The 25853-nt window shown below is 39.5% G+C and overlaps 1 protein-coding gene across 5 annotated transcripts in view; it reads left to right on the top strand.

The window, feature by feature from the left end:
- Positions 1–25853, top strand: part of crtc1 (CREB regulated transcription coactivator 1) — a 70781-nt gene that overhangs the window by 21756 nt on the left and 23172 nt on the right. For all 5 annotated transcript variants that reach the window (XM_087136498.1, XM_087136497.1, XM_022249489.2 and 2 more), the window contains exon 5: positions 24809–24903. In XM_087136498.1, the coding sequence (XP_086992624.1) occupies positions 24809–24903 (95 nt within the window). The remainder of the gene's footprint in view (positions 1–24808; positions 24904–25853) is intronic.

Here is a 25853-nt window from a genome sequence, read left to right as displayed (position 1 = left end):
TGGATGCATCCAAACGAATTCATTTCAGCCCTGACCCGGCTCAAGTCAGTCAGGGGTTTTATGTGCTGCAGGGTTTGTTCTTTTATCAATAGCAAGACGATGTTTCCCTTGACCTATAGTGCTCGTATACTCAATCACACATTGTAGGCCTACACCTAGTGTCCACTTCACAAGGAAAGATGTGTGGAGAGGGCTTGTCATGCCATGCGAATGACACCCCCAAAAGGTGACAGTCATGGTGCAAGCAAACCATGTACAATTTACATGTACATACTGGTACAGTCTGTGTTTATTTTGCAAGTACATGTACCTGTACATGTGGTCCCATAAATTTTTGTTCAAATATAAGATGTATGGTAGGATACATGTACAGTATGTATAATAAAATTTATACATTCACATACACATACATGTACATGTACACCTGTACATGCAGTGTTAAGTGCCTTCAGCATGTTCAGGGGAATTGCACGCACATGTGCCTGTCCATGTACATGTCATTCCAGCAGGGAAACTGTGTAAATGCAACTAGTGATTAAACATTAATGGTGTGAAGAGTGTTTAGCTTGATATTGTTGTGTTAAATAAAGATACAGGTACACATACCTGTGTGCATGTATTATTATAGTCAACATGATTGTGATCAGCTTTACTATGGTTTTCTCAGTGTGGTTATGTATGTGTTCATGTATTTGTAAAACATTTTAATTTGTATATGCATGTACGTTCACAAAAGGCAATAAGGATTATTTGATATAATTAACTCTAACCATTCGAAATCTAACAGGCATATTTCAATGGTCCCTGAGAAGTTTGGGCTAATGTATGCAATTACCATACATGGCATTTACAAGTGCATTTTTTTACATTGTTTACACTGTAATTGCAGGTTGGCATCTTCTTTGTATTTGTACAGTTTGAAACAGATTGTTTCAAACTGTTACAATTGAACAGTTTTTGTTTGTAAACTTGCTGACAGGTTACAATTGCATTTTTTATCCCTGATTCTCTGTTTTAACACCACTTCTGAGGACACAAATGTATGGATTTTTACATGTGGATTGTACCGTTGTATGTGTACATGTACACATACACACATTGTATAATAGGCACATGTATGGGTGTACATGTATGCTGTACATGTTCATGTATACATAGTATTTCATCTGTATACACTCAACATGTCGCAGACCTTTGCAAAAAGTGCATCAGTAACAAGACGCAGAGATACCTCCCTTTTGCGTTACTACCGGTGCTAAGATGAAGTCCACTTCATGTGAAAATGAACAACCCAGCTTGGCAAGAAAGTTCATGCAATGGCTTGGTTACAAAACTGCATTCACATGCGTGCACATGTACGTGTACGTAGGATGTGCAGTTTAATACCGGTATGTACATGTACATGTACTAGTAGGTGCAGCAGCCTCAAAGCCAGTGTGCAGACAATGTGTGCCTGCATCTTAACATGTACCACAATATCATGGCTTGCCAAGGATAATAAGACGGTGAATAATTTATCGCATTTCCACAGTTGGGATAGGAGTGTTGTGACCCTAGATAGCCGACTACCCCCCCTCCCCGCGGTAGTTCACGTGTAATAATGCAAGGCTGTGTGCGTGTAACACGGACCGCAGCTTTGGGGACATCCCCATGCACATCAGACATTCATTTGCATCGCAGCTCAGTTGCAGACACCACATGTACCTGTACTAGTACATGTACATGGACTTCCTGGATAACATGATGCGTCATGCACTATAGATGCACCGGTGCCGTAGTGTCTGATGCAATTTACATGCGTCTTCTGTACACACAGTATGTTTGTAGGCCAACAAGACTAGTGTGGCGAAAGCTTGTGGCCAGCCTATGGTGAAACTCGTTCGTCACATACACATGTACATGTACTGTAGCTGCATATTGGAATCCAATTGCAAGCGGGAGCCTGTCACATTCAAGTCTATGGATCATTAAGACTTCCGTCCAGAACTTTATTAAAACAAACTTGAAAACAAAAGCAAAACTCATGTGGGCTAGTTAAAATATACAATGGAGCTCATGTGGGCTAGTAGGATTTATAACTACATCTAAGTATGGAGTCTTGTAAAGAAATGCATGAACTGATATTTTTAATGTGCATGAGTAGGGTACGTGTACGCACTGGTATGTGTACATTTAACATACCGGTAGGCCTATCAGTACTTGATTCTTTAATGTCAGTAACTGCATCGTGTACACGTAAAAAATGAACGCAGCCAGGTACATACTGTACATGTATGGTACCTGGTACATACCGGGTACGTGTACATCACATGCAGACTTTCACATGTACATGTAGAGGTTTTTCACGTGATGTAACATAATGGGCAAAGGCATTTCAGGAAGTGTACCGGTATCATGTCTGTAGATGTGTGTGCATTTTTGAACCTGTGTCTGTGCCAAAATGTTGACATGGTTGAGAGACTTCGAAGATGCGCATGTTTCCGAGCACATCAGTGTAATTGAGTGCTGACTGTCAAAAATCATGTGACTGAAAATCCCCTACTTTTGTTTGCATGTGTGTACACCTGTACAGTTTGCATACATGTACATGTATGTCCATACTGTACAGGCATGTACATGTACATATGACAATGCTTATCATGCTTATGGTCTTATACATGTAAGTTTTAATTTAATTACTTGGATATTATAATTGGCATAACTATTGTTTGATTTTTAGGGAAATATACAGTACTGTACATGTAGTTTGACCATGGTGTGAATGTGTCTGATGTACTGTGAAAGCAAAAAGGAAAATCAATTTTTCATCCAAAGTGGTGGTGGTGGTTGAAAATCAGAATTAAAATGCCATTTGCCATGACAACTGGTCAACAAGCAGGTGGAGAATATTATCCCTCTGAGCTTAGGGCATTTTGGAATATATTTGCTGTATCAATATTCGGCCATCGCGAGTGTTTGCATTAAAAGAGGAAGGGGAGGTGTCACTGGAGAGAGACAGGGAGAGAGAGAGAGAGAGCCAAATGAGGGATAGAGTGCATGTACATGTATGTACCACTCGCTCTGCTGGGCCCAAATCCCCTCACTGAACGGAAGGGTGAACGCCTCCATGAATAATGGATGCCAGAGGTCTGGGAGAGAAGACGTCCCCCCCCCTCCCGTAGGAGTCCGGAAAGAGGTCATTTGTACAGCCGATCCTGGCGGAGCTCAGGGTATTTGCCAGGAAATGAAAAAATAGGGCGTCTGTTGTTTTCGTGGTACAGTGTTCGTGTATGCTCTGTGTAAGGTACATGTACGGAGTACCTTGAAAGGGTGGAGTGGAGTGTTCATGTGTGCCAGTTTATTACCGCTTATGTGAACATGTACATGTAACTTCATGAATGACACATGTATGGTACCTATGTACAACATAGCAGGGCATTGTCTCCTGAAGACTGCTACAGTACAGAGATTTGTTGAAGTGTACACACATTCATGTATCATTTATTGGGTATCTGCCAGTAATAAGATGCCCCAAAGATGGGTCTACTGTGATAAATGTAAGTGTGTAGTGTAGCATTCACTTTAGTGAAAGACAGTCACATTGCAAAATGCTGATCTGTACAATGAGGTGTAATAGAGGGTACTGGTGTATGAGCGTGCTCGTACACAGTACATGCGCAAGTGTGTTTGTTTCAATGTTGCATGTCATCTTGTTCATGTTTATGGGACTCCTTATTAAAACAGTGCTTTGTGTTTTGAATGAGTTAGAAAAAGGAGATTTGAGTATCACAGGAGCAGCTTGCTGAATGCAGATTAAGTTTGAACCCTGAAAATTCAGTAATTTAGGAAAGCAGCCCCCAAAGAACCCACTTAGCTTTCACAGAGATTATTTGGAGTAGGTACAATCAGTGGAAATTCCTTCCACGTGAAAAACCTGTCCAATGTGTATAATTATTGAAACTTCTGGTTCTGCTGCTTAAGGAGGAAGGGAAAAACATGCAATTTTGGAGTTGGCCCCTAGTTTTTTTTTAAGGAAGTACATGTACTGGTACATGTACAGTAGTAGAATGCACACATGTACATGTTTGTAAGTGTTTATACATGCATTTCCATGATCACTACTGACACACTGCTGGACATTTAGACCGATGATTTATTCTGTTAAACAAACTTCAAATGCCAAAGTACCGGTATTAAAAAAGATCCTTGAAAAAGTTTTTTGGGGCATATTAGTTTTTAACTGTTGTTTTGAAATACTTTATATTGTAACAATTTTTCAGCTTCTTCACAAATGATTTACATACATGTAAAGTGTGATACATACATGTAAAGTGTGATAGACCTGCTGTCCATACATGCAAGTGTACCATCGCAAGACATTGGACATACTGGTCGACCTACAGGTGCACGTGTTCTTGTATGTAGGAAGTACACGTATCAATGTATGCATACACATTACACACAGTCATGCTATGCATGCCAAGAATATAATTAAACTGTACAGTATCCGTATGGTACATAATGTGTTTGTACCTGACATGTAAAGGTACGTATACTTAAAGCATCTCTGATGTACATGTACCGCTACTGAGTACCAGTACAGTACATGATGTACATGCAACCTGCTGGCAAACCGGCATTGTATCCTTGTAGATACGCTTGCACAGATCTGATAGCTGAAAATACTCTGAAAACTGCAAAAGTGGGAAAGAGAATGTACATGTACATGTATAATAATACATGTACATGACTGTATATGTAATCTGCTTGTACATGTGCTTTTATAGTTTTGTACACAGGTACCGGTAATGCATTAACTTAATCACTTTTCATTTATTTATGAGCAAAAATGTACCGTGTACCGGTACATGTACAAAATGCATGTACATCATGTAGTCTGTAAAATATGCATACATGTACATGTACATGTACAGTTTGTGGTATGTACCGGTACTGGTATTTGTATGTTTGAGCTTATTGTTTTTCCCTTATTTGTGCAATGCACTCTAGTCTAAGCGTATGCATTTCTATTCATGCTGTCTGAGTAATAGGAAATGATCAAAGGAATTTTTCATGTGTGTATGCATACACATGTGTACAAGTGCATAATTGAAGTAGGCAAGCATTTAACTGTATGCATGTACATGTTCATATTGTAGCTACATTACATGTACATGTATATGTACAGTACCAGCACATTCATGCGTGCCGGTAGGTACTTGGGCCCCTTGCTCTGTTGGAAAGCCCAACATAAATTTATGAATGGCATTTCCAGCAGTACATGTACATTGATGGCACCTTTATAGCAGCCACATGTATTTGATTTATGTAATGGTACTACTACATAAATTTTCATGCAATCGTGCATAAGGTACTGGTACATGTATTGTACATGTACATGTATGTGAAACACTGTAGGCATGGTAGGTACCGGTACATGTAGCCTACATTACCTGTGGAGTGTGGACCCAGACTTTAGTGTTGTATGCACCTGTAAGTCTATTGAAGAATGCAGTTAGTGTCCCTACATACTGGTACCGATATATGAATTGACTCTCCTTATGGTGGAATGAATTTGATAAAGTGACTGTTCCTTTGCCCACCTGAAAATTATGCACGTTTCCTTTAGTATATGGTGTGGATGGATTCGATTCTTAAGTTGACAACATTTGAAGAAAAATCCATGGGCTATCTTTGTTACTTATGTACGCGGAGCCTCTTTTAGGGTAAAATGGTTCACTTAATGGAACCTTGAAATTGAGCCTACATGTAGAAGCTTCTAAAGGTACATGTACATGTGTATGCAAAGTGTGCACATGTTCTGTGCTTTCCGCACGTCAGACCCCCACTCTTCCACTCTGCACAGCTCTACCGGTAGTGCGTCGTAACCTGCAGTGGGCATACAGTACTTAATACCATACACCTCTTAAATGGGCAACTAAAATTCCTACAAGTGTCTGACACACAAGTGCCTTCCTGATTTGAAATGTCGGTGTCTTATGATGCATGTATGTATACATGATTACTTGTTCTTGTAGGATGCGGTTATTGCCGCTGGTGCATTGACACCTGATCAACTTTTTAAGATTTCAGAGAAACCAATGCCAAATTTGGTCTAAGACTTCTACATGTATATCAGACTCTGGGTGATGCTATGCGTACTGCTACATGTGCACATGTCAGTACATGTTCAATTAAAATGGGAATATAAATTCTGCATGCTTTTCGATAACTAGTGCGTATGTCAGAAAAATCGGACGGTTACACATGTACGATGTACATGCCATATAGATTCTTCATCAAGGTTTCATTAAATTTCTTCAAAGCTACAAAGGCCACTTGCTTACGTACATTGACGATGCCTAAGTATTTTACAGCATTACAAAACAGATTGACTTCTTTTTAGTTTAGTGAGTCAATTTCTCTCAAATGACACATGTACATGTACATAACCACACAAATTTATTATTGGTAAGGTTATCCTTTGCATTTTAAGTGTACAGATTTTGTTGATACCATATGAGGGCTGTGCTAATTATTCAATAGAACATCGACTATTTGTCTTTTTTTCATTGAATATTCAGAAGGAAAATGTATTGAAATAAAATTGAGAAAGTGTCATTTGTGGGTATACCAAATAAGGCCAAAAAGTTACTGCTACTCCCACTTACCAACAGATCCTATTTTTGGGCACTAGTCCATTTTCATCAGACACTTAAAGCAAAAGACAGTTGGCTTTTGTCTTTACCAAATGCTTAATTCAACATACATGTATTTCATGTCAAAAATAATTTTGAACTCTAACTGTTCAACTGTTCCTTTGTATTGGTAACGGTACATGTACATGTATTTCCCCATCTACCAGTACTGTCAGTATTTTCAGAAGCTGTGTTTGTTTGTTTTTTATGTCATCTGCATAACCAAAAGTTTGAATATTCAATCAAACAGACGGTCGAATGTTTAAATACGAAATTATTCAAATTGACGGAACCTTACTTTGCATTCAGAATGTTTTGGGAGCTATTTTGCATGTTAATTAAACCTTGCTAATCTGTTTTTTTGCACATGTTTTTATTTGAAAAGAGTTCAGGTGCAGTTCCTCTAGTTTCCGAGATTTGCAGTGGCTGTTGGCCAGTTTAATAAGTGTGAAAGGATTTGGAGCCAGTCCTACCGGTACCTCAGGGATGAGCATAAAAAAAAATCTGACTGACAAAGTACAAATCGCCTCTGGGCCAAGTTAGTCTAAAGAGATGTGTCGCAAGCACATGCATGTAGAGTGCCCAAAATAGACCAGGCCTTTGCCAGCAAGAAGGGGAGAAAATGGGGAGAAACATGATAAAGAAGTCTGTATCGAAGTCTTTGATTCGTCTTAAATGTCAGAGTGATCGAGTAGAGATCATGTGACTGTCAGCTTATTTGTTTGCATTGTGATCAACAACAGTGTTATCGACCATACAAGAAGCGCAACCCCAAAAGCACCACGGTGCTCTTAGCATTTGTGAGACCTTTTTATTTTTTTTGAAAAAAACAAATTTTTTGCCATTTGCATTGCATTGTGGGAATGGATGAAAAACAAGCCAAATGATATGTGAATATGTACATGTACACTAGTGATATTTTAATTTTTTTGATTGTTCCATCTCTTTTACAATACCGTGGCACAAGTCACTTATACATTTACCGGTCCACAGGACATGTTAGTCATTTAACAATGATCATTTGTTTAATCCTTTTTTTAAAACAAAAAAATGCAGGCTATAAATGCGGTCACCGCGATATCTGAGTAGCAACTGTCATCTTGCTCTTGCATACCCCAAAGCCTTAAAAATGTTACCATACGTGTTTTGACAAGTCCCCTCCAAGTACAAAAATAATGCACATGTACATGTATGCCTTTTTCTCAAGTAAACTTGATTCCAATATGAATTCTTCAGAGTTTCTGTCTTGGGTTTCAAGACTGTAACCCAAAACCCGAGTGATTTTTCCTTGCCTTTCTCTGCAGTTATGGTACAGGAGAAGCCTGTCACCTCAATCATTTAGACGGTTGCACCTTTAGGACTGTAGAAAGAATCTGATACATGCATTTTACATGTCTGCACATGAACGTGTATGAGAGGGGGATCCTCAGAAGTCAGCAGCCTGGTTTATCGTGTTTGTTGATTTGTTTGTGACTTCAAACTGGGGCAGATGTTCTCCCCCCTTAAAGCCCAAATGTAGCCAGTGTACTCAAACCAGGCTGAAGCTTGATTATTCCTCTCATCTGTAAATCCTCTCAAACTACAGTTGCATGCCTATAGGCATGCAACTTTTCCTTGGATCAGCTGATTTCCTCATTTTCCACTTCACACTCATGCCATTGAAAATTGAAAAACACGGTGCAGAGTCTTGTAAAGATTGGAATCCCTCCTTTTTTTGTTAAAGTCCAAGTGGCATGCCTGTAAAATGCCAAAGTGACCCAAAGTGAATTTAGTCTGCAGACTGCTAAAAGCTTTGGTGGTTATGGGCGCTGAAAGTTGTTGGAATGAGCCAGTCTGGTACATGTACAGTATTTCAAAAAGGCAAGGTCTTTTGTGCTTGAGTCAGCATACGGCTCCACCCAGCAAGAAATGAGACCGAGGGGTACCCCCCCAACATGTCCAATCCCTATACACATTTCAGACTATTGTTACTTACAGGTGAACACATCCCCCCAAGATGTCTGAAAGGAATTCCCCAGATTCCTGCGAGACAATGACCAACACAAAGCAGGGGGGGTTCTCTCCGTCTCATACCTTGCTGCATATGACTGAGTGGACCGACTTGCAATGCATGCGCGCACATGTTGCTGTTCCCAAATTTTCTCAGACTCACGTCTATCGGCATTTGGGCTCGCACTGTTGGAGTATTGAACCGACTCATTGCATTGTTCATGTGTTTAGTGTGTCACTTTCCAGATGACAGCAAATACTGCACGTATAACCTGTGAAAACCCTAAATTGGGAACTTCTCCAAGGATTCCTATGAACGAATACTGCTGAAATTGACACAGCAGTGTTGAAGTATACACATAGAGCTCTATAAAAAATCTAGAGTTCTCGTCTTGTGACCTGAAGCAACAACCACCGTTGCCACTGTGGAAAAATTAGAATATGCCAGGCGCTCTTGCCTGCGTTGTCCGTATTGATGAGTAATGTGTGATAGGTATGGGTACATGTACATGTCACAGAAGCACATTCTGGTCGCTGCAAAACCTGTGTAAATGCAGCACGTGGTTATATCAGTTCTGGGCACTTTTAGCTTGCTTCCGCCCAAAATGGCAATGGCAGCTGGGCGTTCATATCGGTACACGATTACTGCGTACGTAGAATACGGAGCGGGCGCTGTTGGTTATTTATAGAGCTCTATGAGTTACATAGTATACATATACATGATGTAATTAACTAGTAAGTTAAATGACCCGTACTCACTGCTTGGTGACCTACATGTATTTGTACATGCCCCAGTTCTGTGACATGCATCTGTATTCAAACTAATGTACTGTACATTGTGTGTTTAGCTGAAAACTTAGGGGAGATGAGAACCTCTGTAATTTGCGATTATGGACTTTGGCCAAAAGCTTGCATCATCTTTGCATGTATGGTACATGAATTTATGAAAGATTCAACTCGTGTGTTCAAATGAATTGTCTCTGAGAGCTTAAAGACGCATTAGAATGGAGTTGAAAAATGGAAATAACTTTTTTTACGTATACATGATATCTCAAAGTTGATGATAAACCATTTCAAGTTCTGTGAAAATTCAAACTAGAAGAAGAAGGATCTCTGTTTGAGAAACCTCAGCCCATTCCTGTAATCACAAAGTCCAGCAGTCATCAGCTTGTAGTCACTAGTTTGTCTAATGACATCCATGAACATGTACCAGTACACACCTTTAGCTACTAACGGCCCACTAGTGCCACGGAGCATACATGTACTTTTCCAAAAACTGAATTGTACATATTACATTATATACATTTAACATGTTATACATATATTATACTGGTATATCCATTTTCTTAAACGCATCTATTCTTGGGGAAAAATTTTGTTATTAGATACATTTTTTTCAAATTCATGTCTTTCCCAAGGTCATAGTTTTTTCAAGTTTGCTTTTGGCGACTTAAAAGTTGTATTTATGAGGTTTGAAATTTCATTTTACAAGTTCCACAGTCATTTTTATGAAACCGTGAAGGAGTCCAAGCCCTTGGTCATGTTGATGCCTACCATGCAGCTGATGATGGTAATATAAGGATTTGACAACAATGAAGCTACCAGTATGATTTTATCATGACTAAGGCATAATTCAAGTGAAAACGAAGAGGTTCTTCTTGGACTTTGGCTGCCCAAACTAAATAAGGCACGATTGTGCATCTTGTAAAAATGAGCTTGGAAAAATAAAGTTCATAATAATGAAGAATAAAATAATAAATAATAATGAAAAAGATATTTCCTACAAACTTGAAAAAGAAAATGTGTCTCGTTAAAAAATTATTTTTCTCACAAGTAGAAAACAGTGTTTTTGAAAACATGTCTTGTAAAAATGGACTTCAGAAAAATATGTCTTGTCAAAACAAAGTTCCTGTATATCAGAAAAACAAACTTTGGAAAAATGTCATACTTCACTTTTAAATGCAGGCAGTACTGCAGAGCCCAACCGGGCTTGAGAAATGAACATAATGCACATGATCTGGATTCATTTCCGAGTTGCCAACTCCGATTTGACCACACCAGGCACTTCTCTCACCGACCTGATGTACCCTGAAATTGCCATATCCTTAACTCCCCCTTCCCCCGTCCCCCATACACCACCTCTGCACCTGACCAGCTACACTGTACACCGTGCTGTAGTTCTCATTTGCCCCACAGCACCTCCTGGGACATTGAACTCTGCATATCGTAATTTATGTGTTAGTGGGCCGAGCACTCGCTGTGCCGTGATGAAATCCCCTAGTGCGGAGTGTTATATACATGTAGTACTACATGTACCGTAGTGTGTTTATTGGCAGGCTGCTTAATATTTCATGCAGATTTTGTGGCTAATGATTACGTATGTACGTGTACCTTTGGCACTGCCAAGTTGCATGTACTAGATGTAGATTATGTACGTTTAATTTTAAGGGTTAACATTACATGTAGCATTTTACAGTACCGGTATGTGTCAAATAAAATGTGAGCACACATACCTGTGTTACTGTGTGTACATGTACATGTATATTACATGTATGTACCGGTATGTACAGCACATACGCACAAGTACTGTAACATGTACATGTACAAGTAACATATACCAGTACATGTACAGTATGTACCAGTAAAAGGTCAATTTTCTGCATTTGTTCATTGCAGGTACATGTACATGTACATGTGTAGATCTTAAATGGTGTCACTTGTGCACATTCTAGCCAGCAGAAGGGATCATTTTTAAACTTGCATGTGTGTGTGCATTGCACATTGTGAAAACCTCTGATTCATTGCAGCAGACATGGACTCATTTCAGGTACCGGTGGGTGAATGAGTGATGTGGCCTGCCTGCCAGGAAATGCTATTTGGGAAGGGAGGAGGGGGAGAAGGAAAGTACCGGTACATGCAGTTTGGATTGCACACATGTCTCGACCCAAATCAAGGCATATGGAAGCACTATTCTGTCTCGACCCAAATCAAGGCATATGGAAGCACTATTCTTTCTCGACCCAAATCAAGGCATATGGAAGCACTATTCTTTCTTGACCCAAATCAAGGCATATGGAAGCACTATTCTGTCTCGACCCAAATCAAGGCATATGGAAGCACTATTCTGTCTCGACCCAAATCAAGGCATATGGAAGCACTATTCTTTCTCGACCCAAATCAAGGCATATGGAAGCACTATTCTTTCTCGACCCAAATCAAGGCATATGGAAGCACTATTCTTTCTCGACCCAAATCAAGGCATATGGAAGCACTATTCTGTCTCGACCCAAATCAAGGCATATGGAAGCACTATCCTGTCTCGACCCAAATCAAGGCATATGGAAGCACTATTCTTGGAATGAGGAAAGTTGCCAGTAACTGTCCTGTTGCTGTTGTCAATCAGGGGTCCCAGTACTTGCCTGGGTCGCTAATGAAAGGAACCTACATGTACATGTAGGGATCAGCCCCTGCTGAAACCTCCTCTGCCTGGTGGGGACAGGAGACCCAGATGTGTTTCAAGCATGTCAAATGATTAGAGGCACCGTCTGCTTTAAACACTTGGCACTCTGGGATTTCCAAAAGGTATACATGGGTGTGTACATGTACAATGTACATGTATGCAGTAAGCTCATGCATTGTTAGTTTTTCGGTTTTAATTCATACTTTAATGTGTGGCATAAGCGGAAATTTTTTGTTAATCCCTGGGCAAGTGTGACTAGGCAGTGTTCGATTTCCCCTGTATCACATAGCATTTTGTGATGCAGTATTGACCAGATGCTCCACACTTTTGAAAATAAATTGCACTTTGTGCGATGCAACATGCACTGGACTTGTGCTTGAAACAACAATTCAATTTGCATACGTGTACACATACTGCGGCGCACATTATCCTTTGAAATACACGTAATGTGGAAATCGAGTCTGTTAGGAGCTGCCTTCATTGGTTCCCAAACAACTTGTCACTTGAGATAGCCAAAGTAGGGAACCAGTTACGCCCATGCATTTCGTTCGCATGCGGCGCAGCATGCATGGCACCGGCACGGTTTGCAATGCAGCATGTACTGTAGTACTGTACATGACAGATGAACAACATTCAGTCATCGTTTCATGTCTGATCTCATGGATGTTGTGTTAAATGTTAACTTCTGAATGTGTCAAATGGAAGTTGAAAGTGGTGCAAATGTAAAATTAATGAACTGAAGAGTGAAAAAGAAGTTCAACTCAGGCTGCATCTGAATCTGTTGTCTAGAGCTAGGTCTAGGTCTTTGCTCCATTGGAAATGTGTGGAGACGCGTAGACAATAGACCTAGCCGTAGCTCTGGAAGCCTGTTTTGGACACGGCCTTGCACTGGCTAGAAAAAACTAACGTTGCTTACGCTTGCACAGTTCACCATCTGATCATATGCCACCAGGTTGTATAATACATGAATATTAGAGTCCCCCCTAACGTTTGGCGCTTAACTTTCATTTGATTTTCCTCATGCAGTGCGTACAAATCCCTTGTTGGAAAAAACTTCATTTTTTGAAACACTTGCAGTAATAAGCTTTATAATACGTGCTGTTGAACCTTCATTGTCATTAAATTTCATCTGAAATTTAAAAACAGTGGCATCTGGAAATTGGGCAAGAATTTAGCTGAGTGTTCCTCGATGTGAGTTGATAAATTCTGCAAAATTTGGCCAAAAGATACTTGTGCTTCCAGTGTCAAGACCGACCTAAATTTTTTGGTGCAACCCTAACGTTTTTATCGGCAAGTTAGAAAAACAAATTCAAAAAATTAGAAATAAAAATAATAAGTAGCACGTTAAATTATTCTTGATTGGGTATTTCTCAGATGGGTAAAAAAGCTTAAAGGGATGATTACCCAGCAACTTACACATATCTTGGTGATATTCCACACTGTACACTGAATGCACATTCCAGAATAGAAATTTTGCTGATATTAACCTTTTCCTCTTCCTGTTAAGAGGTTCTCTCCCGCTGCATTGGACACTCGTTAGCGATGATTTGGGCTTGAAATCTGGTATGCTGTAAGAACAAATTACTTGTACGTAGGCGGGTAAATTGAGATCAGGGGAGGCAAATGTGTACCCAAACATGTACCAGTACATATGTACGTGTCTATGTACCGGGACTAAAACTGCAAATGTGTGTGTCTCTGCTGGAGCGATGTGTAGCTTCTCGGTTTTTACAATTTTGGGACTTTTGGTCGGCCTTAGAAAAGGCTCAAAAATAGTTCAAAGTTTTTTATTGGTTTATGCAAGATTTTGATGTACATTTTGGGTAATCCAAGCAACTTTCAACTCTTAGAATTTTGACAGCATTCGTGTACATTGGATCCCTGCGTGATACAGTGTGCATACATGTACATGTGTACACATGCTTCCATACAACTTGTGTGAGTTTGTTCATGGCATGGTCAACTTGTTTGTACATGTAGGTGCTGGTACTCAGTACTACATTTGGTTGCACATGTGATCATCAATAGATGTCATTGTGAGGCGAGATGTAGCCCAGGTGGACTCCCTGACCGTACTGCATTACGGAGGGAGTCCAGGATATAAAGGGTACAAAATCGGGTGAAACATTTTGTAACTAAAATGTTGAACAATTCAACCTTTTCAAAGGAGCCAATTTCATGTCTGTAACTCCACAGCTGGTGGGATAAGAAATTCTACACATCACCACCAAACACAAAAACGGGAAAATAAAGTTGGATGTAACGTTAATTCTTGCCATAGTTGTGGACTGTTTCAGCCGTTCTCTAGTGCAGTTCGTACAGTGTGCGCATGCAACTATTCGGCGTACAAGATTCCGAGCTGTGTACACGTACATCAAAACTACATGATCTGACTGGAACCAGCAAAACTGAAGTCTATCCGAATCCACTTGTTTCGAAAACACTCTCATAAAGCATGTAATGCGCAACGTGGTTTTCAGCCTCGAATGCCGTGCCATTGATCTCCGAAACCGAGTACTCACAACATTGGGCTGGCCGGGGGGCGAGGCTGTGGCGTTCGTTGGTCATGGTGACGATTGGCCTATAGTTACCTGCACGCAAGCCGAGTCTACTACGGCCAGTACGGGAAAGCTAAAATTCATGATTTGTACAAATCCTGGCCATTTTTGAGCATGTATTATGTGCTAACAATAGAAGTTAAGGGACTCCCGGCAGTTCGGTGTCGAGAGTATCATCCAGCAAGGCTTTGGCACATTTCTGTTGCTACGGCAATTTACTCATTTCTGTTGATTTGCCCCATTTTAAAAGTTATACCAAATATATATTTTTTTTTAGAAATGGAGAACTTTTCCAAAATGCACTGGCACAGATAAGTATTTTTTATATATAAACTAGACTGATATGAGAGTCAACGGCGATTAACAATCATCATCTCTTGGGCCTGAATTTAAAAATGAAAAATCACCTATTTTGAGATTATTGAATATTTTGAAATTGCACATTGTTGGGGATCCATCGCCCGATAACCAGACAGAGCTCCAGCATGACCATAAACGTCAACATCCCAAGCCAATGAATTTTAAGCTTACTGACAAAACTGGCGACATTTCTTCACTGGTGAAAAACATTGACAAGAATATCGGAGGGCACTTTTGATTACAGAGGACTCCAAACAACTACATAGTAGACATGAACTTGAATTTCCAGTGGTTTGATGTCTACGTGAGGCTAAGGGTTTTAAGAGAGCATCTCCCCACCCCCTCCCCCACCGTATGGTTATGAATTAGGAGATTTTTTAAAACTTAGACATAGTCTAGCTATCTGTCCATTGCTCTAAAATCCAACTCATCATTGCCAATTCAGTCTGCTTTGAGTATGTTTAGTTTACAAATAAAAAAAGGTCAGGCCGATCAACAGCACGATTTGTGTTTCATCGTTACTTACCGCGCATGCATGCGTCAGCACTGCCTCTGCATACTGCATTCCCAATCAGTCTTGCCTGTTCATCACGATCATGCCCGCAATGTAATCTTTTTTTAGTCCTCAATTATCCAGATACGTTACTGTTTCATTTTAATAAAAATCGGATCTCTACAATATTGTGTTTTTATACATCTATAACCAATAAAACTCTATGAACAAATTAAACATGTTAAACACTTCAAAGAGAGATCATTGATGAACTTATTCCCGTACAAGAACCCGGCATATACAAAGCCGGCTACTCTGACCGAGGTTTTTCTTATAAAATAGCAGGTTGTGTCGCAAATTTATGTTTATAAACCGAACTATAAAGCAGAACAAAATATGAACATTTTAGGGGTGATCGATAGGGGGTTAATTGGTCAGTCTGAAGCCCTCGATCCAACAAAAACAGAACTGCATTTTTTTATATCAGCCCGATGGCAGGCAGGTTTAAGCCAGGAACCAATCACAGCCTCCATGTAGCAGGCGTGAAAGTCCTTCACTGGAAATCATGCACGCGTAGTGTTCCTGTACGTGCCTGTACTTTTCAACTCAAGAACGGATGAATTACGTTTACAAAAGTATTGTTCTCTCTCACTTATTTTCCTCGATTTTGGAGTCCATGGTTCGTTCTGAAATTCCTTAACCTCCCAGACGGATAGATAAGGCCATGAAGAACTTGAAAGAACGTGAAAACTGAGTTTCTTCAAGGTAAACCAAGAACAAATTAGAACCAAATTTGTGGTCGTTTTATACACAAGTCTTAGACCCTTGACGTCAGTCATAATGAAATGAAGACAATGTCCAACCTGGGCTAAGGGGAGATGCAGCGTTACGTGTGAAGATGCAGTTACTGCCCTATTTAAGTATTTTGCTCTGTACATGATGTACTATGATGTGCTATTGACTTCGATTTATGGTACATAAATGTACGTGTATTTCGTTCTGCAGTCCAACATTCAGTGGACAATTATTCGCTGCAGGCACATATGGGTGCGTGGAGCCAGCCAGCATAGCGCGGCATAATGTGCAGCAACCCAGCTGGCACATTCGTATCCGAAACGGGCCTCCTCAGCTACTGGTACGGCGAGGTCTTTTGTACCCCAAGTTTCTGTGCACGCAGCAGTCTCAACTACACATGCTTAACTGATTATTCCGTGATGTAATGGGTTGGTCAGCTTCATGGTGCAGGGGGTTTTGGTTGGTAAGCTTGCACTCTTGCAGTCATGTCAGTCAAAAAAGATGCGTCAAAATCGAAACAAAACATATTCTCTTTGTTTAATGTATGGTTTAATTCACTTGAATTCTTTTTATAAGTTAATTTCCCCAAAATTAAGAAATCCTTTGTCAGAAAATGTGCCTTTTTTTGTAATCTGATGTTTTAATGGCCTTGTCTGAATTACTTGGCTGTGGCCTGAAATTACGCACGAGTCTGTGGTAGTGGCCGAAGCCAGTTCCCATAAAGTCGTGTGTAATTTCAAGCCATAGCCAAGTAATTTGGACGCGGCCTGTGATAGCTCAAGCACATAAAAATTTTTTTGTGTTTTTCCAGTTTTGTAACCAATTTTGCAGAATATTTTACACCTTGGCCTCAGTGCCTTTCCTTTGTAGATATTTTGGCCTTGTTGCCCCTGCTACTCGCCGCAGTGCCCCTTTACATGTCCCATTTCTTGAGGTCAAAATGGCAGTGTCTCCCCCCCCCAAGCCAACATTCGAGCCCCGCGCAGAGGATTTCATAACACTGGATTTGTAAGTTTTTGGCTTGGTACCATGCCTCATACAATTAGTTTGGCTTCTTCACACATGTATGGAATGGGGTGCTGGATGTATGCACATGTAGCTTGCCTTTGAACTGCCTGGCTCATTCATCACATCAACAATTTACAAGGTGATGAGAGAGGGCTGGAGAGGCATGTGCATGCACATGGATAATGTACACTGTACATGTATACAGTATATTTGTTTGCCAAGACGGACAAGTCCTGGTAGGACATGATACGTGTATGTGCACATCTATTACAGTGCACCTCCCTGTTAACATTCGTTCACCGTAAATTTTCACAAAGAGTCTTTGGAATTCACGTTATTAGTCTCTGTTGTGGGCTTAGTGTGACAGTACATGTATATTCTGTATTGAAATACAGGTACAATTAAAGTACCTGTAGGTATACTGTGTACACATACATACATTGTACGGTATGTTTACAAAGCAATATTTCAGTTCATAATCAAATGTAAGGGGGTTACGGGGAGATTAAATTTGGTCACAACTACTGTATATGTACGTGTAAATGTCTACTTGTACCGGTGCATCTGTGGACTAGTACACGTAACTTTGAGACAACATTAATTATAACTTCATATTAATTTTACATAAATTTGTGAACATGTATGAGTGATGTGATATTCCTTGGCCTTGCTTTTTTACTGTGAATGATGCTTAGCATGCGCTGTACGATATTATTTATGGGGGATTCGTACATTTTAAAATGGCTTTAAACTACTGCACGGTGACTAGGCTCTTGTACATCTAAATGTACGTTATAGCTGTCTTTTGTAAGAGTAATAACAGTACTTTCACATCGATGGTTGCCCATCACAAACCACTATCATCATGGTTGATTTTTGTGTCGTTGCCCATGGGGTAATATTTGTTCTTTCCTTGACAAAAGTGTCTGATCCTACATGTACATGCTGGGACAGTGTACATGTATCGGTTCTTGTAGAACTCAAGACAAATACTAGTTATTTATTGTACAAAGTACATGTACATGTATGTAAGAATGATGATGTACCGGTACAGTTTACAGGTAGGGCGATGGAGCCATGGTGTTTTATGTCACATCTCCCACGACATCTTGTTGTCAGGCCATATTTGAGGACATACAATGTTCCACTTGTACACAATTCTGAGCAGAACTTCCAGTTTTGCTCAGTTATCTGGGCTACTCGAGTGAGAGCATCCAGTAATGGGACGGATGAAGTCCTTAGAAGCAATCAGGCTTTGCACTTAATATTGAAGGTGCATGTATCGTTTGTATGTGTACAGGGTGGTGAAGCCATGTCCACAGTGGGGAGTCTTTGGCTATTGCTTCAGTTTGCGTGTCATTATCATGCCGTGGTCAGACGGTGATGAGCCACACATGAGCTTCATGAAACAGTGCCAACTTTGGGCAAGGTCTGATATCAAAGATGTTCATGGGAAATACATGTACAGTGTACATGTGTGCATACTTTGTCTAATGTGTACTGGAAGGACACATGTGTTCATTCATGCTCTTGGGTTTAATTTGGGGTTGATTTTCATCAGACATGTACATGTATAGTACATACCTATACATGTACATGTACACCCGGTAAGTGGGACCGTAGGATTTATGTGCTGTACAATACATGTACCGGTATGTGAACATGAAGCTACCAGTACAGTACATGTACACATGTACATGTCCATGCACATTTGCTGTCCATGCACATGTACCGGTACATGTATGTGATGGTACCTGTTCATATACATGTATATGTACATGTATATTTTTCATATCACAGCTGCAGAGGCCCGATATGTGAACTGTTCGTGTGCGTAATACCAGCAGCATGCCATACAGACAGCAGTCATTCAGAAGGCCTGGAAATTTTACCCACCACCCAACATCGCACCAAGCAAATTGATGAAGCTTGCAGAAATCAGACAAATACATACTGAACATGTACGCATATGTACACATGTACCTGTGCAGTGTACCGGTACTACATGTACTGTACATGTTCAAGTGCATGTGTGCATGAAGTCCACCAGTGATGCATTTGCCTTGAACCTGCTTTAATTGACTTTCATTGATAATATGGTAGCCTTGGGGAGGTGCCCTCTATGGCTGGATGCATGGATACTGGTGCACGCTCATGCCAGGGTCATGACAGCCATTATCAGGAGCAGACCAGGCCGTAATTGATGGAACTGTTTGCAGAGTCTATGAAGAACGAAAATGAGATCCACTTCTTTCCGTGTGTGTCTTGCTTAATTTGATCAATGATGTGGCATGTTCTGTGTACAACAAAAGATGAAAAAATGAAATATATACACAATATACAAGTACTGACCAATATTAAACTGGAATTGAAATCATGTACATGTACATGCAAATGAAACATTGGAGCACCAGGCATTATGTTAAAATTTCTACTTTGTGTATCCCTTTTAATGAAAAAGAAATCAGTGTCATGTCTGCCTTTCAGTCTCTGATCGGTAATAAAATGTGAGATTATTTCATTTGTTTTGGGTACTTTTGCCACATGCACAAATACACATGCTCAGTACATGGGTAGGCATTCACCGCATTCAGGGGACAAGTTCCTTTTTTTAGGGAAATTTGAACTGAGTTGTCGTGTTGTGGGGACATTTCTGAGTCCCCACAACGTTTTCGGTCCCCACAAAATAGGTGAAATGTGGAGTGTATTTCCCTGCAACTACCGTGTGCTGGTGTTGGAGTACATGTGCTGGTACATGTACATGTTTATGTTTGTTGTCTTTTACCGGTGAATTTACTCGTACCAGGTAGGTTATTGTAAAATTGTACATGTACATGTATGTATTTGTACGTGCGTTCATTGCATCTACATTGCACAATACATTCATACGGTATGTAGGCTTATGTACGAGTATATGTCATATGTACATGTTTAATAGATTTATAAAGTGAAAGTATAAAAGGTCACATGTATACAGGGCTTGCCCTTTATTTTTTCTGACAGTAGCCCGCCAGGCTTGTAAATTGTGATTTTTTAGCCCGCAGAGATTTTTACTAGCCCATGAAATGCGTGAAAAAAAAATAACAATAAAAGCAGGTTTTTGACAAGGAATTTTCTGAAGGCAGCAGTTTTTGACAAACTTTTTTCTGGCAGCTGTGTGTTGGTGCTGTAAATTGCGGGTGTCTTTTTTGTTTTTTTGTGGCCACAGCAATAATCACAAATCAGAATCATTTGTATAAGATTTAAAATTGGCTGGAAGTGAAATCAGTATTGAGGCTCGAAAGGGTCCTTCTATCTGTAACCCTAAAATTAAAAAATTCTGACCTCATTTTTTGGGGGGGAGGGGAACCAACTGCTAATAATGAAGACTGTAACTGGTACATGTACATTGTAAAGTTTTGTCCTTGAAGAAAGCTACATGTACCGTACATGGCTCATGTGTTTCATGAAAGGTTTATTTTAATATGCACGTGGGTCTTTCTTTTAAATAGGGGGCCAAATGTGTTACATGGTGGTAAAAATTTCAAACTTGTTCAAACAAATTCAAAACTTGTTGATATGTAATTGATAATACATTCATGCATTAAATGTAAATGATTTTTGCTTTGAATAACTACTTGACGTGTGCAGACCCAATTTGTGCAGTGGTGCAGCAAATTATTTGACGTGTAACAGAGAAACCAAATACATGTGTACATGTAGGATGGTTCTGTGCATGCCATTTTTTGTGAGTAAAGTTCACTTTTTGGCTATTTTTGGAATTGTTTTGCAAAGTTTCATTTGGTTTAACACAAAGTTGCTTAAATAGCGAATATATGGCACAGCTCATAGGTACTGTATGCATGCCATTTAGCTTGTGCACCTTTGCCAGAAACATTAAGTGTTTTGAAGTTTTTTTAAAGAGCTTTATGACTCATTTCCCGTGTAACAGAGAAACCGGTTTCTCTGTTACACATGGCAAAACTGTCACAATACAAACATTAATTTACACTGGGAACTGTATTAGATTTTGTTTAACAATTGCAACAACATTTCATGTTTGCAGTCAACGAATAGTGATCTAAAATAAATTAGGAATACAAAGATACTCTGAAACCCGTCCATATTTTTGATGAATGGGAATTAATGCGAAGCAATTTTGATGTCATAAAGCATTACAATTGTCACCAAACATTGCACATATTGCAGTGGGTTCAACATTTGTGAATAAAAAAAGAAGCCTTTTATAATGAAAATGAAGAAAAACTAAGTATTGGGGCATAAAAAATTCTTGTTAAAGGTGTATCTTGTATTTAAAGTGTTGTTATTAACGAGGTTGGACTGTCATGACTGAATGGGTATAAAAATTTGTCGCGCACCCACTAGGTCTACTTGAAAGTTAAAAACATACCGTAACTTCTGTCTTTACTGGATAATGAAGAAAATTTCAGAGAATCCAGAGTTGCAGAGATACATGTACGTGTACTTCGATGCCGGTTCACATTTTTATGCAAGTGGAATGTGAAGAAAGTTTGATGTCACAAAGCATTTATGCCAAAAAGTTCAACAAAATCCCTACATCCAATTTCTTGATTTGAGCTGTATACTAATGTATGTTGAAAACGTCTCAGCACGCAGGCTTAGCGGACCATTCACAAAATCGCACCAGCATGCCGAGTCAGCACTGCACATGCGTGCTGGTGACTGTTTCCTGAGAGGCGTAATGTGCATTGCACTGTTTCCATGTGGTCACAGCCACCAAATATTCAGCCGCTCACAACACAGTCGCCGGCGAATGTGTACCGACTTGACATGGCACGCTGCGAGTGGACCTCTTGGCTGGCATGTTGTGACATTGTTACGACCTTTTTTCATCCTTTTTTTCTGCAAATACATTGAGTTTCAAGTAAATTTTACCTTCGTGTCTCGAGAAAAAACCCCACCCCATAACTTTTTGTCACTGCATAACGTGTGAGTGATAAAACTTCGATCAAAGTCTCTCGATGATGAAGAAATGGCGGGAACTGGGCATGTCTGTGTCATGTGATGGTCACGTGACAGTGCATGCAGGCTTGCAATATGATCCCGACTCCACGGAACGTTGGAAGTTGCACAAACGTTTTTGTTTACAACATAACAATTTCGCGAGTAACCAAAATATTTTTTGACGAGAATTGACAGGGATATCTTCAGAAACGTTTTGGATCGCAGATATGAGTTAGTAGGAGGTTTTTTGGGGGGCACTTAGAGTTGATATTTTAGGTTTTCGAAATAAATCACAACAGCTTTTCATTTTTTTTAACAGCCAAAAATTATTTTAACTTTGTAACAACTGGAGGAACAAAATGTTACGTTGTTATATCCGATTATGATGACACCTGTATTCTCAATTAAAATGAATTTCATTAGGAGATTTTTCTAATATCATAATTTACCTTTCTGTTGATAGCGTAGTTAGAAAATGAATGATTTATTTGTTTTGCCAGTGGTATAATATGTCTTATGAAATAGGTCATCAAAAATGTCACACAGAATACTGAAAAAAGTCTGAGAAACGATGAGGTTTTTCCCTTTCAGTTACCGGTACATGTATTGTGTAAATCAGCAATTTTTTACTGTCAATGGATTTAATGTAATTAACACATTAATTGACAAATACATATGAAAATTAAATGGGAAAGTGAAACTGGTCTTGTTTTAAATGGTCCTGATAATTATGATGTCCCTGAAATACACATTAGCCCCCATAATAAAAGAAAGACCCATGTACCGGTACTTTGTACATGTGTATTGATGTGCATTGAAGATACTCAATAAAATTGAAATACAATAAAATTGCAATAATGAACATGCGCTCATTGCATGAATTTTGTCTTAAATTGTTCTTGCAGTGTGTGACATTTACCTGTACAGAGTCAATTAAAGGCAGTACATGTGCTACTCATGTTCATTGATTTTTCATTGATAAAATACCTTGAGCAGAAGTCACGCTGTATACATGCACTGTATATTAGATTATGCGTACGAGTACATATACTGTACTTGCACATATCCATATGTTACATTGTACATGTACATGTAAATCTAGCAGCATGTCATATCGCTTGTGATGCTTGCGCGTGCACATGTACATGTGAAAGTGCTTTCTGACACCGATACATGTACATGGCTAAGTGCTCAGTATTTTCAACTTCCATCCCCTAATGTGTCTTGTGTTTGCACTGAAATTCATTTCCACATTGTAGCGGTATGCACAGGCACTTTATGGTATGCAACGTGTTCCTGTATGCCTACATGTGTGTACATGCATGTACCGGTATTTGTACAGCTCATGTGTATTTGTATCAGACCAGCAGGAACTGTGGAGGTGTTATTTTTGCTCCTTGGCTGGTACAATTACAGGTAACTTTTGACTGGTCAGTAATGATGTACCGGTACAGGTGATTTACTGAAAATGTTGTGGAAAATACATGTATAGTTACGAGTACATGTACACGTACATGTACAAGTCGGCGATATGCAGAGTACTGCCCTGCTGACTACGACTTCAGACATGTCAGAAGGTATGTCCATGTACGCACAAACGTGCACTGTACATGAACCATCTCATTGGGAAAACATCACCGTACTGGTGTCTGCACATTATTCATTTGTTATTAGCTGAATTCGAGCCCAACAAAATTTCATGATACCGAAATTATTCTCAAAGGTTCAACACCAGGTGTCATGAAGGTATATGTACTGTAACAGTACCATTTTTTTTACCAAATGAATAGGGCTGAGTCAATTCGAGTAATTTACTATTTGAATATTCAATTTGATCGAATATCTGAATATTCGGTCGCACTGTCTGGCAGATTGTTGAACAAACCATATTCAAAATCAGTTGCAACAACACACAATTGTACATTATGATATAATATAATATAATAGCTACTCACATCTAGGAGTATCTCCACGATTTATCAAGATTTAAGAGATGAACAATACTTCTTGCCCTGTTGAAAATTTCTATTCCTTTAAAATTGTTTAATGAATAATTTACTTTTTAAATCTTTGAAAGATTTCTGACGCTTTTCATTTGAATCTGCTTGAAACAAGCCTCCATAGAGCAATTTTTCTCATTTAAAACAACAAAAAAAATTTCCCTTCCTTTTCATGAATCTTGCATTTGAATATTCAAATTAGAAAAATAATACTTGAATATCAGACAATCGAGGTTTGGCTATGCTGTGTGAGGAAAGTTAAGTGAATGTCGAAGTGCGCCATGTTACAGGACTGTACTACATGTATACATTTGCATGGAATTGCCCTTTAGCCCAAAACCAAGAGAGTGAGACTCTACATGTACGGTACGGTACATGTACATGTATGTACCGGCAGCAGATAATGTGCCAATTTGCTGCTTTTGTTCAAAGTTGGCTTTTGGTTTGAGTTCAAGTCTAACCAGTCATTTTTTCCTTCTGCCTTCATTCTTTGCTCTCTACAGAACAAATTCAGACTCAGCGCTGCACACGAGCGTGATGGCGCCCATCGATCCATTCCAGGGCCACGGAGGCATGTCGCCGGGCTCGCACAGAAGAGGTAAAAAGTGGGCTACCGGTAGCTCAGATCCCAGTTGAGGGCTCAGATTGTCTTTTTCCTTTCCTCGGCTCTCTTTCCCGTTTCTCTTAAGCTGCAGTTGTATTGGAATAAAAGTTGTGAAAAATTACCGTGAGGAATTGCCAACATTCTGTCACAGTTATTCTGCTAAATGTCCACGCATGAACTACCCTACTTACAGGCTGCGGAAGGTCTTATGGTCTCATTAAACCTGTAGTGGCATGTCTTCTGAGACTCTCACCATACAAGGGTGCCCTTTGATTGACCTTATGATCTGACATCAGATGTTGTTAAGGCATCTACATTATTTTCCATCTTTGATGTTCCACATACATATATGTGTAGTATTCTATACATGTAGGTGCTAGTGCAGAAAACAAGTTGTCATACAGGTATACGGGATCAGAGAGAGATGTAATTAATTCACATCTTGGTACTGTAGAGCTCAGTTGACTAGAAAATTCAAAAATACAAAGTCAATTTTATTTTTTAGCTACGGGTACAGTGTGCTGATGTGGGAACAGGTCACAAATGATCAATGCAGGTGTCTGGTACTGTGAATGTACTGTATTTAAATTTCATCAGAAAGTCAGAGACTGCACCAGTGGCACTATTTCGTAATCGTGTCTAGGCCTCCAAAACTGTTGTGCTTGATACCTGTAAATATGTGCAGAGAGATCTGTTGTTGTGTGTATTGAGGGCTGTATTCATTACTGAAGATTGATGCATTTCTTTCTTCCTTTCATTTGAGGATCATTGTCAACTGAATATTTGATACGCAAACTGCAGCTGCTCGAATGCATGGTTAATTTTTTTTTGTGTGGGGGGGGTTATACATGTACAATGTATGTGAGCATTTTGAATAGGGGTATCGAAAATACACCATATCCAACAAGGCATTCAAGAGAAGCACATCCATTCCTCTGACTTCA

Source organism: Acanthaster planci, linkage group LG05, assembly GCF_054643075.1.
Source record: "Acanthaster planci isolate LZ-2023a linkage group LG05, COTS_SCS, whole genome shotgun sequence".
NCBI classification, from domain to species: domain Eukaryota; kingdom Metazoa; phylum Echinodermata; class Asteroidea; order Valvatida; family Acanthasteridae; genus Acanthaster; species Acanthaster planci.
The sequence above is the reverse complement of the archived record's forward strand: the minus strand, read 5'-3'. Positions and strand labels throughout refer to the sequence as shown.